Genomic DNA, 23,084 nt, shown 5'->3' with positions numbered 1-23,084 from the left:
ACAGAATTTGTGAAGAAACAGAGAATTCAATCTGAAAAGAAACAAATGTTATCAATTTTTACCAGAACTGCTTCGAAAAAGCTGAAAAAATCGGAAGAAACACCGAAAACTAAGAAAAAAATTTTGAAAAATTCGAGTGCGAATTTTTCGCGCGCTTTTGTTCGCCGGTGGCCTATAAAAGCAAAGCTCGTCCCTAAGGGCTTTCAGTGGAAAAACAACCGTTTTTCGATGCGGTTTTCTCATTTTAGGAAATTTTTTTGAATTTTTTCTTTATTTTTATGTGAATCTACATTGAATTCTACACAAAATAAAGCAATGAAATTTTTCACCGCACTCCACCTTTAAAATATATTCGAAAATCCAATTTTTCAGAAAATACGCATTCAACGGCAACGAATCGTGCAGGAACAACGAAAGAAGCTTCTTGTAGAGAAAATATAGAATTTTAGGCCTAAATTTTTGAATTTTCAGACAATTTCGGCGCGGAAAACAATAATCGACACGATCGCAGAAATAGGAATACACCAGCGAGACGATCGGGATTCAGAGGGAGCAGACCGGCGGGACAAAGTGCGTGGATTTGGGATTTTGAGGAAATTTCTGGAAAAAGAGTATTTTTGTGGAAAAAAGCCCAATTATGTGCCTACATTGTTGCAAATTGGCTATAAATATCGATTAAAAAACTGAAAATTCGCTGAAAAATCTAAAAAATTGCCAAAATCCGATTTTTCGTAACATTATCGATTTTTAGACGTTTCGGACACAATTTTGTCTATTTTTAGGCCGAAAATTGACAGCAAACCCAATTTTCAATCGAATTTTTCAAAATTTTCAGCCTAATTTGCGCATATTGGAACTTTCTAGCCAAAAATTCTGAAAATCGGACATTTTCAGTATTTCTAGCTCTAAAATTCAGATTTTTCAATTTCCAGAGCAATTTCCGTTATCAGGAAGTCCACAAAAACCTCCTCCACAAATTCGTTCATTCGAAACTCCGCCCCCTTCTTTTCATCCGTGGGAAAATACTCATCTGCTTTGATATTATCTGCTATTTACTCGTCTGCTATATTGGCTCGTCTGCTATAGCTAGATCATCTGCTATATTGGCTCATCTGCTATAGATCATCTGCTATATTTGTCTTATCTGCTATTTTTACTCCAGTTTCAGAATCTCGTCTGCTATCAGGAAAATCATCTGCTATGGGTTTTCTAGTCTGCTATTTTTTGGGTAAATTAGTGAAACCTGAGCTTTATTAACGCTGGCGCGCAAGTAACTTGAACATGGCAAGTCAGATTCTAGTAAGTGAAGAATTCGCTGAAATTTTGGCGCTATACTAGTTGGAAGGGGTCACTTTTTTTCGCGATTTTATCACTTTTTTCGACATAAAAATGATCGCTGATTATTTCTATGATTTTTAAGTTGTTAGGACACAAAAAATTTTCCATCAAAAAAAAATTTTTTTGCCGATAATTTCCAAAAAATAGCTGTCAAAATGTAATTCTCGGATTTTCTGATGCCATCAAAAATTTTTTAGCAGTTTTTTTTTCATTTTTTCAAACATTTCAATTTATTTTTTTCGTTTTCACTTAGAATTTCTTCTGAATTTGCAGATTTCTTTCCTGGAAGCCTAAGCCTATTTCAGTAATGGCAATAGTTTTAACGGAGGAGCTGCGAATTTGTCCTCAATGTTCTAGGCTTAGGTAAAAATGGTAAAAGCTAAAAACATTATATTGCTCATTTCAAAGTTGTTGTTGTTGTTTACGTTTTAGTCGAGTTACATCTCCTAAAATAGTTGAACTAGTTCGTCAAAATGTCTGCTCAGGCTGCTCTTTTAAGCCTTAGAAGCTTCAATTTATTCTCTGGATGGCCCGAAGTGGCCTCGACGACCAAGGACGAGTTTGACGATTATGTCGCCGCAAGAGGTCTCTTAAAATAATTAAAATCCATTCAGGTGAACCCATTCGATTCAAGTTCGAATGTAACAAAAGAAAATGCAAAGCTTCACGCCTTGTCGTCAAAGTAGGCCTGTTGAAAACCACATTTTTCGAAGGTCTACACTGTGATCGCAAAAAGTTTTTCCTTTTCTCCTTCCTCTACGTCACCTCTTCCATGAAAGTCGAGGAAATGGCACGTAATGTTGAGGTAGACCCAAACACATGCGTGCAATGAGGTCAATGGATTCGTGATGTGATGGCCGAGAACTTCAACAATCCAGTCATCCAAATCGGGGGAGTCGGTACCATTGTGCAAATTGATGATACAAATATTGTCAAGAGGAAACACAATGTGGGCCGAATGGTGAGGGATGGCTGGTTAGTTGGAGGAATTAAGGACGGCACTCGTTCGGTGTTCGTCGAAATCACAGGACGTCGTGATCAGGCATCTCTCGAAGCGATCATTACTCGATATGTCATTCGTGGCACCACAATTCGTACTGATTGTTGGGGAGGTTATAACGGTTTGGCAGCTCTTGGATATGTTCACGAGACGGTGAATCATTCGCTCAACTTCGTGAATCCAACCACTGGTGTCCACACTCAACGTGTTGAGTCACTTTGGAGCCAGTTGAAGAAAGAAATCAAACCCAAATGTGGACTCAGAGGAGACAATTGGGACGATCACTGGTTTCAGGCTCTTTGGATGTTCAAGTATCACGAAGAGTCGAAATTCTATGAGCTGTGGAAGCAAATCTCGGAGAAATACCCATTGAATTAAATTTTTGTTTTCATACTTTTCAAAGTTTTGTTGTTTTAAATAAATTGTTGTTGTTGAGTCTGTTCAAAAAATATTAATACTAAAAATGGTTCAAAAAATCCGAGAATTATATTTTGAGAACTATTTTTGAAAAAAAAAATTTTTGTGTCCTAACAACTTAAAAACATCATAGAAATAATCAGCGATCATTTTTATGTCGAAAAAAGTGAAAAAATTGCAAAAAAAGTGACCCTTTCCAACTAGTATAGCGCCAACATTATTTGCCCATACTAAATTTGACTTGATTCGACTTTTTGTGCACCGTATTTTTAAAATTTCAACCGATATTTTTTCAGAGTTTAGAAATTTTAGAATACACGAATTTTCAGATTTTTGAGTTGAAAATGTGCAATTTTGACCTAAAAAACAATTTTTTTGGATAATTTTCAGCCATTTTTCACTATTTTGGTATAAAATAACCCAAAGGTGAGCAATTTTGACCGCAGAAACCCTCCATTTTTAGCCAAAAATCGATATTTTAGCCAAGTACCATTATTTTTGGCCTAAAATGACCCGAAAATTCCAAAATTTCAGTAAAAAATCTTTTCCAAATTAGGCTCCGCCCACTTTGGGAAAAATGGGCGGAGCTCACAAATTTTATTGTTCAACGCTTTGTTTTATCAAGCGCTTCAAAATAAGTTCAAACTCGACTAGGCTCCGCCCATTTTGAAAATTGACACGCGACGCACGACCGCGACGCGCCCAAAGAGTTAAAGAAGGGTCAAATGAGCAAATTTGACTCAAAAATCTCAAGTTTTCTGTCAAAAAATCGATATTTTCAGCGATTTTTTTTAATTTTCGAATTTTACCGGTTTTACAGCGTGTCTCAAACAGAAATCAAGTGACTACGGTAAAAATTATTTGCCCATACTAAATTTGAATTGATTCGACTTTTTATGCACCGTATTTTTAACATTTCAACCGATATTTTTTTAGAAAATCGATAAAAGATGTTAGTCGTCGGTGCAAAAAATACGTTCGTTATGAAGCACGTTTTCAATGATGTGGCGAGTATGGAAGTGGGAAAAGCGTACTACGGACCAGAAGAAGAGCATTTTGGAGTGTCATGGTACGAAAAAAAGGCTCCGCGTCACTTCGAAACCGGTCATTTCAAAACCGGTCATTTCGAAACCAGTCATTTCGAAACCGAAAAAAAACACGGTCACGTGAAAATGAAATTAAAAATTGGAAATTTTCAGTCTTAAAATTGAAGAAAAAAATTGAAGCGTGAAATTTTCGCAGTTTCGAAATGACTGGTTTCGAAATTACCGGTTTCGAAGTGACGCGGAGCCGAAAAAAATTAGCCCGAAATTCAAATTTTATGAATATGTTTCAGGAGAATTTGCATGATCAGGTGCCCGCTCCGGGGCTACTCCCTTTTAGAATGTTTGAAGCCACGTGAAACTAATCCATGGAAAATCGAAACAAAAATTAGTTCAAACATTTTGAAACCGAATGGAAACTGGCGTACATCATTCATTTCTCATGATTTTTCGCAAAAATCTCTTGAAAACGCAACTTTTTACGATTGCGAGCGCACCAGCAGATATGTGATCGATGGAACAATGACAATTAAATTAGAAGTTGAAATCCAGAAAATGTCCGGATTCGAAAGTCAAATTTTGAGAAAATTTGATGATGTCGCGGCAAAAGAACTCTCGGATGTCGTTTTGGTAGCTGGAAGTCAAGAGTTTCATGTCAACAAAATGTATCTCTCCCTGCATTCGCTTTATTTCTAATCTCTATTCTCTGGAAACTTCTCGGAAGCCGAAAAATCGATAATCGAATTGAAGGATATTGATCCGAAGGATTTTCAGAATTTTCTGGAGCTCATTCACGGAGATTCACTTCTAGAAGACTCTGCTACCGTCGGAATTCTGAAACTAGCCGATTATTTCGATGCGAAAAGTGCCATTGCAAGATGTGAACGTTTTCTTCTGGAAAATTCGAAAAATTCGATAAAGGACAAGTTCAATTTAGCGATTCAGTATAAGTTGGAGAAGCTGAAGGTGGGAAATCTAGCCATTTTCATCGAAAAAATATCTTTTTTCAGGAAAAATGTATGTCTAAGCTGGAAACCCATGCTGATATTCTATCGATTGTTCCAGAAGATCCAATGTTTTTTGATCACTCTCTGAAAGGAGCTGCTTTTAAAATATCCGACATGTCAAAAATAGATTTTATTTTCTGCAATTCGGCTATCAATCTTTTTGTTTGTTTTTTTTTTGGTGTAATAAAACTGTTAAAGGTGGGGGGACAGGAGATTTTTCGTAGTTTTTTTGTAGCTAGAGTATGCATTCTACCGTGACGGTGTACAACGCTTAATGTCACTCTGCGTACAGCTGTCGTCCTCGCCTTTATGTATGCAATCGGGCGTGCGCTTTCTCTTTGCCCGCGTGGCTCAGTCGGTAGCGGCGCCGCACCCTCAATCTTCACTCTCACAAGTTCAACTCCTCGAGGGGCATCTTTGAACGGAATTTCGAGAACATTATTTTTTTCATGTCCCCCCACCTTTAAAGGTGGTGTGCGGTGAATCTTTGAATGCTCCTTTAAATTTGGAAAACCTGGTCTAAAAAAGAAAAACGAAAAAAATACAGTTTCATGGGAATCAGAAAAAACTTAGCGAAATTTCTAAAATTAATGATATCAAAGTTTTAATTAAAAAAGGCAACATTTGTGGAAAAAGTTTAAAGGGGCATAAGAGTAAACTACCGTATTTTTTCATAAAATTTTCTCATTTTTCAACAATTTTTGTTGTTTTTTCCGACGATAATTCGCACAAAATTGAAAATGTAGACTCAAAAGGTACGGTAGTTCGTTGTTGCGCTTTAAGGTCTCACAACGACAGCTACCGTAACCTAAAATATCGATTTTCTCGTTTTCAACCGATTTTCGTCGTTTTCGGTTATTTTTCACCGAAAAATGTTTGAAAAATTGACTGACAACGCACGAAAATCGATTTTTAAACATCCGGAAAATACGAATAATTTTAGGTTACGGTAGTTGTCGTTGCAGGACCTTAGGTGCTAAATTAAAAAGCGGACTTTCGTATTTTTCTGTCTATATTTTTGTGATTTTTATCGAAAAATCGATAAAATCGGCTCGAAAAATACGGTAGCTGGCTTTTATGCATACCATAGGAGTATCGCTAATTTTTGAATTTACTCAGAATGTTTGGTTCCCATGAAACAGTAATTTTTCCGTGTAATTTTACTTATCAGAGTGATTACGGTGTCTGGTGACTGTCAACTTTAACCAAAGTTTTCTCGTTTCCTGTGAGAGATATTGAAAAGTGATCAACTGATAAAATGTTTGTGATAATATGGTAAACATTTTATCAGTGTACAACTTTTCGATATCTTTCACAGGAACCGAGATAAATTGACTCAAAGTTGGTCAGCCGGCTCTTGCCGGTTGAGCTACGCAATCAGCGGCCGACTACCTTCTTTTGTGCCAGAATAATACCGTTACCTGAAATTTTCAAATTTTCAACGATTTTTGCAGTTCTAGTAGATTCAATAACACTTTATTTAATGGTTTAGCAACCTTCACTTTAGGCTTCTGAGTTAGGATCTTCTTAGCCGATGGGGTCCACCAAGGAGGCGTCAGCATTGGGATCCTTCGTCAGAGAGTTCATTGTTCCAAGATCCTTGAAGCCTCTGCTACTGTATTTCTTTCTTGTTTTCAGTCTGAACCATCAGGAACACTCCAAATAATCTTCTCATCTCTCTGCATGAATTGTCTGATTTCAGTTCCAGGAATTGTCATAGGGTCCTCCACCAGCTAGACCTCTAGCTCGAAGCCTAGCTCCAGCAGCTCCAGAGCCATCGAGCCCTGCTGGCCCAGGCTCCGCCCACTTCTCGGGAGTGATTCTTCCCACCACTTTCCTCTTCTTTTATAGGAATTTTGGGGGGGGGGGGGCTGAGGCCAATGGGGTCTAGGGTCATAGGCGTTTAAAATTGAGAAAGTATTTTTCTTTTTTCATCCAGAAAAATAAAGTTTTTCATCACGTTTAAATAATTATTGAATTTTCACTTTTGAAATCTATACAACTCCTTACTATTAAAAAGAACCTCCATTGGACCCGAATTATCTCGGTTACTGTAAGAGATTTCAAAAAGTGATCAACTGATAAAATATTGGAAATTTTATGATTAAAATTTTGTCAGTTAACAATTTCTCGATATCTCTTTCAAGAACGAAGATAAATGAGCTTAAAGACAACATATCGGTCTACAGCGTAGCTCAACCGTCAAGCTTTTCGAAATTTAAACCCATATAACTCATTTCCTGTGAGAGATATCAAAAAGTGATCGACTAAAAAATTGTTAACAATATTATGATAAGCATTTTATCAGTTGATCACTTTTTGATATCTTTCACAGGAAACGAGATATATTTGATTAAAGTTAAGAGACACCGTAAGCTTTATAATAGCTTTGAGCCAATTTATCTCATTCCCTGTGAGAGATATCAAAAGGTGCTCTACTAACAAAATGTTTATCATAAAATTAGCAAGATTTTATCAGTTGACCACTTTTTAATATCTGCTACAGTAACCGAGATAAATTGAGTAGAATTTAAATGTTGGTATGTCGAAATTTCGGTTTTTAATTTTTTTTTTTTAATTTTCAATTTTTTTGAAATTCTAATTTTTCTTCAATTTCCAATTCAATCAAAACGATGAAAATTGTTGGAAAAAATTCAGAGGGCCGGCTCAGGTTACGGTAATAGCTGTTTTCCCATGCTGCGCCTTTAAATATGGATTTTTTTTTCAAAAACTGAAAAATTACTATTTCATGGGAAACCAAAATTTTTAGTAAATTTAGAATTTTCTCGATTATATATGAAAAAAGCACGCTTAAAATAATTGTTATAACCTCCCCAACAATCAGTACGATTATTATGAAAAAAGCACGCTTAAAAATACGGTGGTTCCTTTTTGAGCCTTCAAGGTCCCACAACGACAACTACCGTAACCTAAAGTTAATCTGATTTTGGGGATTTTTAAAAATCGATTTTCGCGCGTTTTCAGTTTTTTCGATAAAAATCGCAAAAAATCGACGGAACATTAAGAAAATAGGCTCAAATACACGGTAATTCGGCTCTTGCGCGTTTAAATGCGCCTTGAAGGTCCCGGACTACAATAGAGCGGCTACCGTATTTTTCGAGCCGATTTTCTCATTTTTTTCAATATAAATCACAAAAAATCATTGAAAAATCGATAAAATACGAATACAAAATACGGTAGTTCCGTTTTGCGCCTTTAAATATGCATTTAACGATTTTTTTCAAATTTCATCATCAATTATCAAAAATCAACTCTTTCTAATCACCAATTTTTCATTTTTCTGTGTCTTATTGTGTTCCTTGCCTCTCGGCCCCGCCCATTTTCATGTTTTCTGCCTCAATTTTGTGTCCACCTGCGGCGAAATAGCATTGCCAAACGAGAGAGTGACGAGAGAAAAACTGTGTCAACTGATTTCGTCGCGCACTCTGCGTCTATCGTTTTTGGGGGGAAAAAACGAGGAAAGTTTGTGTTTGTTGGTATATAAATTGTTATTTTTTGACTAGTGGAGTGTCTGTGTGTGTCGGGGGGTAATATATTCTTGGCTTTTTTTCCACCTAGCCTTGTTTTTTGTGTTTTTTTTCGCTGAAAATTTCATTAAACTTAGTAATTTTCTTTTTTTTTCTGACTGAGTATTAAACGTAAGAGTGAGCAGCCAAATTTAAATAGCTTTTTATTCCTTGTTCCTTGATTTTGGCTAGGTTCCCGAAAATGCTCCTTTAAAAGCGTTTTTGGGAGTCAGTCTACAGTGAAAGGGGTTATCAACTTTGAACCCTTACATCTCCGTTCCTGTGACAGATATCAAAAAATGGTCAACTGATAAAATGCTCATCATAATATCACTAACATTTCGTCAGTTAAAAATTGTTCGATATCTTTTGTAGTTACCGAAAAAAAGTGGCTGAAAGTTAAAGGTCTGTTGCTTTAATCAGCAAGCGCCTGCTTTAAACTTTGAGCCAATTCATCTCATTTCTTGAAGACGATATCAAAAAGTGGTCTCCTAACAAAATGTTTTTCATAAAATCACAAACATTTTGTTAGTTGACAACTTTTTTATATCTTTTACAGTAACCAAGATAATTGAGCTGCTCGAAGTGAGAGTATTGGAATGAGGTTTTTTGGGAAGAATTTGGTTTTTAAACATTTTCTGTTTCAAAATTTCTGTACATTTCTGAAATTTCTTCAATAATTCAATTTTTTTTCTGCCATCTTTACAGCCATAAGAACGAATTTTTAAAGAAAAAAATAATAAATTTTATACTTTTTCGAGTTTTTCAAATTTTTCTGTTTCAGAAAATTTCTAAACTAATTTCTTAAATTTTTGAAGTTGCTCATTCTTTTTTGATTTTTTTAAATATATTAATTTATTCAGTGAAAATTCAGACTATTCCCAATCGTCTAACAATTTTTTTTTCAATTTTTAATTTTTAAAAAAATTCTTGAAACAGAAATTTCCATTTTTAGTCTTTTAGTCACATTGATTTCTGATTTTCCGAATTTCTGTATTTTTGAATTTTCTGAATTACTGTAAAAATATTTATATTCAGAAAAAAAAATGATATTGCTAATTCTTGGTTCCCTCCTATTTCTCTACCTATTCGATTGTTTCTACTGGAAACGTCGAAATCTTCCACCAGGTAACGGATTACTGTAGATTACTGTAAATAAACCAAAATTTTCGTTGCAGGACCCCTTCCTTTGCCAGTGATTGGAAATTTGCATCTTTTGACCGATGAAATGAAGCCAGGATATAAACTATATGCGAAATTGAAGTGAGTTTTTCCTTCAAAAACGTTTTTTTGAAAAAAATTTCTGTTTCAAAAAAGTTTTATAATGTAAATCCAAAATTTAAATTTGTTACTCCTGCCGTGCCGATATTATTGATTTTTAAAATTTTACAGAGAAGAATACGGACCAGTGTTCACATTCTGGATGGCCAAACTTCCAATGGTTACTGTAACTGATTGGAAGTTGATAAAACAACATTTTATCAAAGATGGAGGAAGTTTTGTGGGCCGTCCGGATTTTCCAATTTCTATTGAAATTAGAAGTAAGTGTAGAAAACTTGCTCTATTGAACTTTTTTTTTCAAAAAATGTTTCTTCTTTAATCATCACCAGTCGGCCTCCGGTCGCCCTCCACCAAAATGTTGATTTTGAAAAAAGTGTTTCAAATACAAATTTTCGTGTTTTTGGAATTTCCGGAATCCCGAATTTTCGAATTATCAGGTTTGAATTTGCTAATTTCCGAACTTCCGAAATTTGTGAATTCAGAAAATTCGGAAGTTGAGAAATTGAAAAAGTCCAAACTCGAAAATTTTGATCCAAAATCTCAGCAATTCGAAAACTCTGATATTCTCAAAGTTAAATGTAGATAATAAGAATTTTGAAATTCCCAATATTAATTTGAGTAACCTCCGAATCTAGATTTTCTGAATTTCCGATATTTTATCATATTTTGAGGTCTTTGGACATTTTTGTTGTGGTTTCAGAGCTTCCAGCTTTGTATCCAGCTAACTTGGCTCTTCATTGAAAAAAAAAACCACTAAAAAGCTTCAAAATATAACTAAATTTTCCTTCCTACTTGATATCAAATTGGGAAATTTTGAAAACTCCTTCCCGCAATACCACTAGAACCGATGAGAGAAAATATTACACATATTCTCTTTCACTTCTGAAATTTTTTAAAAAATCAAAAAAAAAAAAGAAGTTGCCGCCTGCCGGACTCGAACCCGCGTAGCTAGGACAAAAGCGTAGTGCCTTAGCCACTACACCACGGGTCAACACAAAAGAAGTGAAAAACATGGCGTACACGTGTGTGTTGGTTTTCCTCACCAACTTCCCCTCTCCCTCCTCTCTCGCACCCTCTGCCCACCACGCTTTACTGTGGTGAAACAAAGGAACGTTTCCAAAAGATTTCAAAATCGAAATTTCGAAAATAGAAAGGGACGGGCCATAACTAATAAAAATTTCCGATTCGTCTGTCCAGGTTTCAGCTCAATCGGTTAACTTTGAATGGGTGAACCGTCACGCGACATACATCCTTACATACGGAATTTGGTGATTGTTATTAGTAATAATGATGATAACGATATCAACTAGAATAACCAAACCAAAATTTCAAATCAACAACTTGAAACCGTAAACTACAGTAATCCTTAAGAGGACTAGAAAATAGAAATTTGTGTTTCAAAAAAGTTTCGAAAAAATAAAAACTTGGAATTAATTGTTACATAGTAACCTATCAGACAAAAATTGAGAATACAGTCAAAATTTTTGACTGGAAATGTTAAATTTTGAAAATTTCGAAAAAAATGTCAGTAGTCTATCTTAGTAACTATGGAATTTCGAATAATTTAGTTTACAGATTTTCTGAAACAGAAAAATTTGAAAACTTCAAAATTTCCTTTTTTTTTTGAAAAATGTTACAGAAGGGTTACTCGAAATGGTTTCATCAGCTTGAATAGCAAAACCAAAATTTTGAATCGAAAATTTTTAACAGTAAACTACAGTAATCCTTCTTTGATTTTGAAGACTACAAAATTGAATTTGAAAATTGATAATTGTGTTTCAAAAAATTGAAGTTCTGAAAATCTTGAATTTCGAAGAATTAGCAACTCTGAAATTTTGAGAATTTTGTTTACAAATTCCCTGAAACAGGAGTTTTTGAAAACTTCGAAATTCCACTGCTTCTAAATTTTGCAGAAGTGCCATTCTCGATAGAGCGCATTTGCCTCAAACACACAGAATCGTAAAAACCAGCACCTATTGTTCATTTGGTTTTAGTTTGAAACAGGAATTTTTGAAATACCAATTTAAAAATTACAGATCTTATAAGAAAATACTTTTATCAGCTAAAATAACCAAACCGAAATTTCAAATCCAAACCCTGAAACCGTAAACTACAGTAACCTTTTTTCCAGAAGGCTCATACGGTATCATTGAATCTCATGGAGACCGTTGGGTTCAGCAGAGAAGATTTGCGTTGCACATTTTAAGAGATTTCGGATTGGGCAAGAATTTGATGGAGGAAAAGGTGAGTTGACAAAATTTTTCTAGCTACTGTAGGTTTTGAGATATGCGCCTTTAAAGAAGGGAGGCCCTTCTGCTCACGCTATTTATTCCAAAAGAGCATATCTCGAAAACTACGGTAGGTAGAAAGAAATTGTCAATTACAAAATTGAAGCTCTATTTTTGTTTAGTATACTCTGAAATTTTCAGACAAATTGAAAAATTCTAGACAACTTTTGTAGGGTTTCAAAATCGACGGTTTTCAAGGCCTATGCGGTCGAAATTTCGACTTTCTTATGCAGGGCTTCAAAATTGGCTATTTTTAGAAATTTGAAAAAAAATGTGTGTATTACTGTAAAAAAATAAAATGTTCCAGGTCCTTAACGAGGTGACAGCTATGATAGAATCAATCAATAAATGCAAGGATAATGTTGATATGCAAGTGATTTTCGATGCTTCCGTCGGATCGGTTATCAATAATCTATTGTTTGGATATCGATATGATGAGGTGGGTTTCTCTGAAAATTGTAACAAATATTGAGCTTGAATCTTTACTCTACTAGTGCCTGGAAAAAACAATTTCTCTTTAAAACAAGGATTTTTGGAACAGCAAAAAAAGATTTCGGAATTTTCACTGTTTCAAAAATTACAAATATTAAATTTTCCTCCAAATTTAATGATATCTCAAAACTATTTTCAGGCAAACATGGCCGAGTTTTTGGAGCTAAAAGAGCGAATGAACAAACATTTTAAAATGGCCGCCGAGCCGATTGGTGGGCTGATAGGAATGTATCCGTGGCTTGGCTCGTTGCCAATTTTGAGTGGATATAAAAGCGGTAAGATATGACATATACTTTGAGCTCAATTATCTCAGTCCCTTTAAAAGTTATCAGAAAGTTGTCAACTAACAAAAAGTTTATCAATTTTTCACCAACATTTCATCAGTTGACAAGTTTTTGATATCTTTTATAGTAACCGAGATAAATAAGCTCCAAGTTGGAGAGCCGACCGCATAGCTCAGCGCTGACTTCTCAACATTGAACCCTTATATCTCAGTTCCTATAAGAGATATCATAGAATTGACAACGGACAAAAGGTAATCAATTTATCATCAACATTTTAGCAGTTGCCAACTTTTTGATATATTCTACAGTAACCCAGATAATCCCGATTTTCCAGTGGTCACCGATAACTGGGGAGGATTGATGAAAATGTTCCGAAAACAAGCCGAAGAGAAATTGGCAGTGATTGATTATGATTCTGATGAATATTCGGATTATGTGGAAGCATTTTTGAAGGAGAGAAAGAAACATGAAAATGAGGAAGGGTACGGAGGATTTGAGTGAGTTTTTTTGGATTTTTTCAGTCGCTCGATGTACTTTCTAGTCCATTTACCATGGTTGCCTAACTTTCTCATTTTCTAGGCCACCAAGCTTACTGGCCTAGAAATCGTCTAATATTCACCTGATATATGTTTTAAGCCATTCATGAATGGTGGCCCAGAAAATCGAAAAAGTTAGGCCACCATAGTAAATGCCCCAGCAAACATGGATGAATGACAGTTCATTTCTAGGCCAGTAAATTTGGTGGCCCAGAAAATTCATCTGACAAAAGTTAAGCCACGAATTATCTATCATTATCATGTACAGGGTGGCTTTTAATTACCGGCGCATGTTTGAAAGAGGTTTTCTCAAAAAGTAAAAGCCCAAAACCGTTGAAACTCAACAATATGTTTATTTGGACGCACAAAATTTATAATCAAAAAGAACTTTTCGATTCAGTCATCGTTCGCCTTAGTTACGGTCTGAAGACGTCTTTTGTAGACGTTGATGGTTGCACGGTCGAAACTTTGTCGCATTTCTGAAACAGTGTCTCTTCTAGAGACTCGACACTTGAATGGGGTCTTGGGCAGATCTTCTTTTGCAACACTCTAGATGGAATAGTCGAGGTTTCAAATCCGGCAAGTAGGCCGGCCATTTGTCCCCCCATGCAGGTGTGCCTCAAACCACGGCTGGATGAGTTTGACGGTGTGGGCTGAAGCGCCGTCATGTTGGTGAATCAAATGTTCCCGTTCAGAGTGGCATTTGGGGCGTGGGATCAGAATCATCTTCAAGATTTGCTCAATATACATTTTCTTGGTCATACGGACGTTTTGTTCTATAAAATTTTAAATTTGAGCATATCGCAGCAAAAAGCGTAATGCTGGCAGGGTGGAAATCTCCAGGAATGAGGTTTTCCTTTTCAGAAGCTTCCTTGATATCCTTGGCTAACACACAATAACTTTGAGACTTGGATTCGGCTTCAATCGTAAACCACTGCTCGTCAAAGTGTTCACCTCACGGCGTGCCATCCAGAAGAAATTTAGCCACCTCCAGCTTATTGCTATTGCTTATTGCTCTTCGACAAGATGACGTATTCTAGAGCACAATACCATTTGGGATCAAGCTTCTTTTGGGCTATCTTTTAGGCAAAACACCGAAAGATACCCATATTCATGGCCAACTTTCTGAGCGTTTTATGTAGGTTACTCCTGATTTGAGCTAGAAAAACATCAACATTTTCTGGAGTTGTCACCGTAGTTTTTCATCCTTTCTCAATGCGACCAAATAAAGATCCAACCACGGTGAATCTTTTGATAACTTTGAAAAACCGCCTGTCTTAAATCCCAAAGCGTTCAAAGATCTCGTTTTGACTAACACCCTACTTATCAAGACTGGTGACAGTCGCATGGTGGACGTTAGGTCTCGCCATTTACCTGAAACTTAACCAATGAAGCTGAAACTTGGCAAGCATTTCAATTATGAATCAATAAGTCAATTGACAAAATTTGATACACCAAATGCGCGCCATCACCGAGAACCATGGCGCCGAAGTTGTGCACCGGTAATTACAAGCCACTCTGTACATTAATTTAAAAAAACAATACGTCTGAAAAACCAAAAATTTGAAATTGAAATAGTGAAAAAACGTTGGAGTCTTTTATCAAAACGAGGTAAAACTATACAATTCAATAGGAAGTTTTGAAACAGTAACTTTGGAAGTTTTCATTAAAATGCTTCACATACCCATAAATTAACAAACATTTGATTAAAGGTGGGGGGACATGAAAAAAAAATGTTCTCAAAATTCCGTTCAAAGATGCCCCTCAGGAGTTGAACTTGTGAGGGCGATGATTGAGGGTGCGGCGCAGCTACCGACTGAGCCACGCGGGCAAAGAGAAAGCGCACGCCCGATTGCATACATAAAGGCGAGGACGACAGCTGTACGCAGAGTGACATTAAGCGTTGTACACCTTGACGGTAGAATGCATACTCTAGCTACAAAAAAACTACGAAAAATCTCCTGTCCCCCCACCTTTAAAGAATTCGAAAAACACTAGCAATTATCAATAGTTAATTGATCTATAGAACAATTGAAATATGCATTTTGTAACACTAAAAATTTGAATAAGGGGGTCCAAAAATTGGTTCTAACTTTTAGATTATATTAAAAATAGTACAAAAATTAGAAACCGCGCCGCGGGGTTTCAAAAAAAAGGCGGAGCTATAACTAATGAATTGACTCCACTTCAAACAGGATAAGATTTTAAAAAATCAACTCAGTTCAAATAAATCTTTAAAAATACACTCCGCTTGAAACAGTAAATTTCAATTAAATCACACTTTTCCAAACTTCAAAGATTGAAAAGTTCGAATTTCAAAATTCATCCAACTATTTTTTTTTTTGCAGAATGGAACAATTGGATAGTGTATGCTTTGATTTATGGGTTGCTGGAATGGAAACCACTTCGAATACGCTCTACTGGTCACTTCTTTATGTCCTTCTGAATCCTGAAGTTTGTCAAAAAGTTTATGAAGAATTGGATATGAAAATTGGAAATGATCGAATTATAACAACTAGCGATCGACCGAATCTCAACTATGTTATGGCTACAATGAATGTGAGTTCTCTTACTTTTCAAAGCTACAGTATACCCAAGGGAACAACACGCTCTAACAGAATCTGATTTTGGTAACCAAAATTGAATATTTTTTGAAACAGTAAATTTTTTTTGGCTCCAAAAGTTAAAATTCTGAAAAAAAACTGTTTCCAGGAATCCCAACGTCTTGCCAATCTCCTTCCAATGAATCTCTCCCGTACCACGACTGCTGAGGTGGAAATCGGTGGCTACCGTATCCCCAAAGATACAGTAATCACTCCACAAATCAGTTCAGTGATGTATGATCCAGAGGTACCATAGGCCCCTACAGTAATCCAGAAGAACCAAATATTTTCAGATCTTCCCAGAACCCTATGAATTCCGTCCATCTCGATTTTTGGATTCTCTGGGAAATTTGAAAAAAGTCGAAGAACTCGTGCCATTTTCAATTGGAAAACGACAATGTCTGGGTGAAGGATTGGCTCGAATGGAATTATTTCTATTTTTTGCCAATTTATTCAACAAATTTGATATTAAATTGCACCCGGATAATTTGAATCCAAGTATTGAGAAAGAGTGTGGTGTTACGATGAAGGCCAAGAATTTCAGAGTTGTTGTCAAAAAGAGATATTGATTTTTTCTGTAAATAAACCTTTTTAAAATGTTTTATAATTGTTTTTTCGTCTATCTGAACTTGCCGATTTATGACTGTTTCGAGTTATTTCTAATAGTAAATGGAAATGCTTAAAGACTGAAACAGTAAGTTTAAAGTTTACCAGAATGAGCGTCAAGTGTCATTTTTGTTCCGGTAGTTCTTATTGGAAACCAAATAATCCGATATTTTGAATTCTAAGAGTCCTAACTTTCGAGCTGAATTATCTCAATTTCTACATGAGTTATCTAAAATCAGTCGGCTGATAACATGACAAGTTTTTGGTATTGCTTGTGGAAACTGAGATAATTGAGCTTAAAGTGCCGTATTGAAAGAAATATTTTTTTTCTGTTTCAAATTTTCTTCAAATTTTTGAATTTCTTTTAAATACCTGATACGTTTGTTCCAATTACTTTTAGAACTAAACTTTCAAAAAAATGTGAAAAATAACAACATTTACTTTTTTTTCCAGATTTTTCTGTTTCAGAAAAATTTAAAACAAAATTCTCCAAGTTTTGCAGTTGCTGATTTTGATTCGTGCTAAACTTTTTTCGGGAAACTTTCAAGTTTTAACTTTTCAGTCAAAATTTTAGTCTTCAATTTCAATGTTTGATAGGTAACCATCTAATTTTTCTTTCAATTTTAAATTTCTAGTCTTTTTTATCTTTGAAATTGCAAAAAAAAATCGCTGATTCAAAATTTTTGTAAAAATGAATTTAGAATTTTCCAATTTATTCACACCAGCAAATGAAATGCTGGTGAAGGATCTGTCAATTTTTGGAACTGAAATCAGATGATTCATGCAGATGTGTCTACGAGAAATAATATTATTTGGAGCATTCCTGATGATTCAGACTGAAAATAAGAAAGAAATGAAACTTCAAGAGGCTTCAAGGATCTTGGAACAATGAACTTTCTGACGTTCCTGTCACATCGGAACTAGGTGGTCCCCACCGGTTAAGAAGATACTAACTCAGAACTCTATTAAATAAAGTAATTTTGAACCAACTTATGACCCTATCCTTGTACTTTTTTCCGTTTCAAAAATATATCTAAAAAATTTTCAAAACTAGGCTATCTAATGCACAAATTAATGGTGCTTACAGCAAACAGAGAGAAAACGGATTTTTGAATTATCGATTAGAAAAAATATCAACGTAGTAACTACAATTATTAGTGTTGTTAGGGTTCAAAACAGTTTGAAACAGAACAATTTTTGTAAATACTCCACGAAAATCCTTGGCTAAATTTCTAGCTGAAACAACAAGTCATAGCTTCTGTAATGGAATTTTTTTAAAAATATGCAATTTTCTGTTTCAAACTTTCTTCACATTATTTAGGTTTCATCAGTAACTAATTGTTGTTTTAGCACTACATTTTTCAAAAATTTTAACATTTCCAGTCAAAAAATCAAACCTTTTTCTCAGAATTTTTCTCAGAATTTTCATCTTTTCAACACTTTTTAAAACACACGAATTTTAATTTTCTAGTCTTATCATTAAGAAAAATATTTAGACATTAAAGGAGGCGAGACAGCAAAAATTTCGGGGGACAGTTCGGGGGACGAAATCGCGCCGCGCTTATGTAGACCATCGGTCGTCAGGCGCCTTCGCGCCCCCGTAGCTCAGCCGGTAGCGGCGCTGTACCCCTGAGCTGCCTGTCATGAGTTCAACCCCTCATGGGGGTTCTCTATGCAAAATATCAGGATAACTTCTTTTTTTTTGGTGTCGGGCCTCCTTCAATTTAATTTTTCAAAATTCGCGATTATGAATATTAAAAAAAACAATTAAATTTTTAAAATTAAACATTTGGCTAAATTGGATTTTTGTGATAATTTTTTTAATGAAAAACTCATTCGTTCATCAAAAAAAAAACAGTTTCAAAATCGATTTCTATATTATATAAAACTGAAAAAATGTCCTAATTTTTCAGAAAATCATAGACTACAGATTGATTATTTTGAAAATATCTGAAAATATCTTCCAACTACTGTCTTTGACAATTAGAAAAAATTGATTTTATTCTCCAAAAATTACGAAATTTCCCATTATTTGCACCTAATTTTCAGCAAATTTCAAACTTTTCTACTCCAATTTCTTCCGAATTTCCTCTTCTTATCTATTTCAAAAACGCGGGCGTTCACATCAATTTCCCCCTTTTCTTTTTTTCTGAAAATAAGAATTCCCCATGGAAAATGAACACCCCCTCTCTAAAAATGGTGCATTTTTAGGGGATAGAGGAGAGAATAAACGAGAAAATTCCCATCCCATTTTCACCTCTTTTTCTTTTTTTTTGGGAAAAAGAGAAGAAGAAAAGTACCCAAAAAATATATGGATATGTGATCAGAAGTCATGATGACGTCTTCTGGATTTTGCATATTTTGAAAATAATTCGAAAAATCTTCTTTAAAACTTTGGATTTATTTATTTTTTTTCTAATTCTCCATTTTCTGAAAATTTGAAATTTCAGAAAAAAAGACAACTCATTTTTCAGTTATATGAAGTCTAGATGAATCAAGTTTCCAACTGAAAATATTAGAAATTTCACTACTTTGAAAAACTTTAAAACAGTTAAATTTTGATTTTCCAAGAATATATATATTTTTCTATATCATAAAACTTAGAAAAAATTTAGGAACAAAAAACTTCTTATTGGTATTAATTAACATTAACTTTGAACTCATATATCTCATTTCCTGTGAAAGATATCAAAAAGCGGTTAACTGATAAAATGTTTATCATGTTATCAGAAATAATTTATTAGTTGACCACTTTTTGATATCTTTTACAGTAACCGAGATAATTTGGGTCGAAGTTAAATAGTCGGCAGCCGACCGCGCAGCTAAACAGCGCCGGTTTTTAAACTTTAAGCTTATATATCTCGACTACTGTAGAAGATATCAAAAAGTGGTCAACTGATAAAATGTTTATGATAATATCAGTAACATTGTATCAGTTGACACATTTTTCATATCTCTTATAGGAACCAAAATAATTGAGCTCAACGCGTGTGTCTTTACTGACTTTTATAACCACTCAATCATTCTATCAGTTGACCGCCTTTCGATATCTTTCACAGTAACCGAGATAAATAGATAAATTGGCTCAAAGTTGAGGTATTCTTTTTTTTCTATTATAATTTTCACTGTTTCCCTTCTAATTCAAATTATTTTAGAATTTTCTTGTTAATCAGTACGATTGTTGCATTACATTCCAAACATTTTCCATAAAATCAGGTGTTTTTTTCTCGATAATTTTGCGAATTAAAAAAAGTAAATAAGTTGAAAAAACCACCCATAATTTAATAAAAAATCATTGCTAAATTAGAGTTTTTACATTCAAATTTCAAAGTCTCAAAATTTTGAAACAGTAAAAAGTTTATTCTGAAAATAGATTCTCCAATTCCACCTCCATTTCCTTCCCCCATTTCTTTCAATTTTTGCTCATCTCATTTCCTCTTTTTTTTGCTCATAGAGTACTTCTCTTTTTCTCAAAAGCAATTTCAATTTGAAATAAATCTCATTCCTTTTTTCCCTTTTTTGTCTTCAAAATCTGTCTTCTTCAGACATTTGGGAGCTAAGAAAATGAGCAATTCCTTTGAAACATTTTGTTTTGAAAAATTTCTGTTTCAAATTATTTTTGGCTTTCTTTCGAACTCTGTGTATATTAATAAGCTGTATCGTTGCAGTCCTTTTAGGATTACTGTAGATTTTAGAGGCTTTAAGCAGTACTCACTTGGGTTCGAGCTAATGGGTCAGAAATCGCGCCCCAGTAAACGTGAGATTTTAGAAAATATTCGCTGCAGAATTATGTGGCTGAGGATCAAACTTTTGAACGTTGGACGAAAAAATAACGCGTTGCAACTCGTTGATTAAAACTAATTAGGTCAAATCCACGTCAACTTTGAAATTATTCAATTTCTTCTAGCCTAAAAGTTATTTGGGGCGCGTTTTTTAATCCGTTGGCTTGAACCCAAATGAGTACTGACTGAATCTTTATAACTGAAACTGTATATTCAATTCTCCTGAAACAGTAATTTTAACTTTGTTGAATGCATTTTTAAATAATCCAATTATTATGAAAGAAGTGATTTTTAGGCACTTTTAGTTTCTCTGAAAATCAAATTTGCAACCGAATTGCTAATTCGTTTTTCTATCTATCAAAAATGTCTGTGTGTCCGGATGTCCAAATATAAATAGTGAAATGTGTTTTTTCAGTACGCAAAATTATATTAATTTTGAACAGAATTCTAAAACTACTGTTTCATAATACTAATGGCTTTCTTCCAAAGTTTGAGTAATTTCGACCATAGTGGATGGCGATAAATTACTGTAGATCTTTTGAAAACTTCTCAGATACCCACTGACTCTTGGTGATCAAAACTGTATATTCAATTCTCATGAAACAGTAATTCAATTATTTATGTATTTTTTGAAAATTGATATTTCAAAAATCTCTGAAAAACACGTTTTATGATTATTCGCCAATACCTTGTCCATTTCCTGGTTTTCCTGATTCAAAAAGTATTCAAATTCTTCCCATCTCCTAATTTTCGAAAAGTTTAAAAAATTTACTGTTTCAAAGTTCAGCTTTCTTGAAAACCGAAATTATAACAGAATTGATTAATCTATGTTTTCATCGATCAAAAAGTTGTGTCTGCGTGCAGCTAGTAAAACTTAAAAAGTTATACAACAATTAAAATGTCTGTGTGTCCGGATGTCCAATCAATAAGGATATTTTTGCTAATAAAGCTGAATGAATTTTGAGCAAATCTTTGAAAAAAAATTACTGTTTCAAAATCTCTCTTCAGGTTGTGTTATGAGATTTCAATCAATTCTGGAATAAGTAACATTTCAAAGAATATTTTTTTTGAAAAAACTTTATTTGCAGCATCCTGGAATTGTTTAAAGTCACACAACACAACTGACCATGGGTGTGGAAACAGTAATTTTAATATTAAAATTTAGTTCGAAATTAATTTCATTTTCCGACCTGGAAAAATACTATTTATTGGACATCAGAGTTGTCATAACTGATCAAATATACAAGTGTGATTTCTAAGAAAACTGAAGTTTGGAACAGTAATTTTTCAAAACTTGAAAATCGAGAAAAGAAAACAATCGATACAGCATCAGCAAAATCAGAAATTAAGAAAACAGTAGTAATTTTTATTTCTGCTTCAGAAATTAAATACAAATTTTGAAAAGTGTTCAAAAATCACTGCTCCATAGTAACCAGTGTTTTGAAGATGATGTGCTAAAGTTTAAAAAAATTACTGTTTCAAAAATTATTTTTCTTTTTTTTCAGTTTTCTGATTTTTAATTCTCTGATTTCTTCTTGATTTTTTAAATTGCATTCAATTCGGTCAGTTTCATTTGTTATACGGTTAAAAAATGCATTTTTAAAATTACTGTTTCCAATATAATACTTCCAAAATAAGGATAGTCGGTTATAATGATACATAGATTGTTAGGCTCTTTTCTAGTTTAGAGGTCCCAAAAAAATTTAGAGGTCCGAAAAAAAATTAGAGGTCCCAAAAAAAATTAGAGGTCCCAAAAAAGTTCAGAAGTCCCAAGAAAAAATAGAGGTCCAAAATACGAAAAACGCGCAGATGTTGGAATAATGTACTAGTATTTGAACTGTGCGAGTAGTTTGAGTTTTAGGGTCTTATAGGATGACAGGACTACTCCTAACAATTTTAGCTCCAATTCTCTTGCATCTTTATTTTTAATAAACGAAAAAGCGAATTGTCTAATGCATATAATTTTTTTGGAACAGTAGTGAATCTATCTACTACTACATACTAATAGTAAGGAAACTTTTCAGTGTCTATGTGCTGCCAACAAAAATCTGAGCTCAAATCTCCAAAGTTAAAATTTTTGAAAATTTTGATTTTTTTTCGTAGTCTACTTCAATTTTGATCATTTGGCCTACTGTAATCCGGATCCTGGAATCCGGGCCCTGGAATCCAGACCCTGGTATCCGGACCCAGGAATCCAGACACAGGAATCCGGAATTCGGATCCCTCCTCCGGGTCCCTTCTCGGGAGCCCCGAGAAGGAAGAACTGATTCGTCCCACCACTTTCCTCTTCTTTTATAGTGATTTTATCTCCCTGAGGTCATCTTGGGTCGTGGGTTTCTGATCCAATTCACGCAGTTCTTTTCGTCTAGAATGTATTTTTTATTAAACTTTTTTTTCTTCTATGTATTTTTTCATCACGTTTCAATAACTATTGAATTTTCACTTTTAAAATCCGTGAAACTCCTCAAAAAGATCATCCCTTCGACCCGAATTATTTCGTAAAGCACTAGTTTTATATCTGGTTCAAAAATAAAATAAATTTTTGAGCAGTGCTTAAAAATCACTATTCCATAGTTCGCCGTGTTTTAAAATTAATATGCAAAAATGAAAAAAAAAATTTGCTGTTTCAAAATTTTCGTTTTAAAAAGTCCACAGCATGACACCAGGACCGACAGACATCTCTAGCATTTTATATATAAGAAAGATACCGTAAAACCTCTAATAGAACGACACCCGGATCGTCCACTTTGAGCCTATATATCTCACTTCTTTTGAAAGATATCAAAAAGTGGTTAACTAGTAAAATGTTTATCAGGATATCAGCAACATTTTATTAGCTAGCCACTTTTTGATATCTTTCACAGAAAGTGAGATATATAG

The 23,084-nt window shown here is 34.3% G+C and overlaps 3 protein-coding genes across 3 annotated transcripts; all 3 read left to right on the top strand.

Annotated features, from left to right (window-relative positions):
* Positions 1 to 1,811: 1,811 nt before the first annotated feature.
* On the top strand, positions 1,812 to 2,716 carry CBG03497 (the record flags this gene model as incomplete). The annotated part of the gene is made up of 3 exons (XM_002634598.2): positions 1,812 to 1,923; positions 1,953 to 2,132; positions 2,217 to 2,716. 3 exons carry the CDS (start codon positions 1,812 to 1,814, stop codon positions 2,714 to 2,716), a joined length of 792 nt encoding a protein of 263 aa, XP_002634644.2.
* Positions 2,717 to 3,705: 989 nt separating this feature from the next.
* CBG03498 lies at positions 3,706 to 4,494 on the top strand (the record flags this gene model as incomplete). The annotated part of the gene is made up of 2 exons (XM_002634599.2): positions 3,706 to 3,824; positions 4,092 to 4,494. 2 exons carry the CDS (start codon positions 3,706 to 3,708, stop codon positions 4,492 to 4,494), a joined length of 522 nt encoding a protein of 173 aa, XP_002634645.2.
* Positions 4,495 to 9,378: 4,884 nt separating this feature from the next.
* Positions 9,379 to 16,385, top strand: Cbr-cyp-33E1 (the record flags this gene model as incomplete). Its single annotated transcript, XM_045236178.1, has 10 exons — positions 9,379 to 9,460; positions 9,511 to 9,595; positions 9,725 to 9,873; positions 11,745 to 11,803; positions 12,209 to 12,340; positions 12,533 to 12,668; positions 13,012 to 13,174; positions 15,562 to 15,772; positions 15,926 to 16,063; positions 16,110 to 16,385. The coding sequence occupies 10 exons, from the start codon at positions 9,379 to 9,381 to the stop codon at positions 16,383 to 16,385; spliced, it is 1,431 nt and encodes a 476-aa protein (XP_045092420.1).
* Positions 16,386 to 23,084: the final 6,699 nt, after the last annotated feature.

This window comes from Caenorhabditis briggsae, assembly GCF_000004555.2.
Source record: "Caenorhabditis briggsae complete genome, chrIV, whole genome shotgun sequence".
NCBI lineage: Eukaryota > Metazoa > Nematoda > Chromadorea > Rhabditida > Rhabditidae > Caenorhabditis > Caenorhabditis briggsae.
Note: the sequence above shows the minus strand (reverse complement) of the source record. Positions and strands in the feature narration are given on the sequence as shown.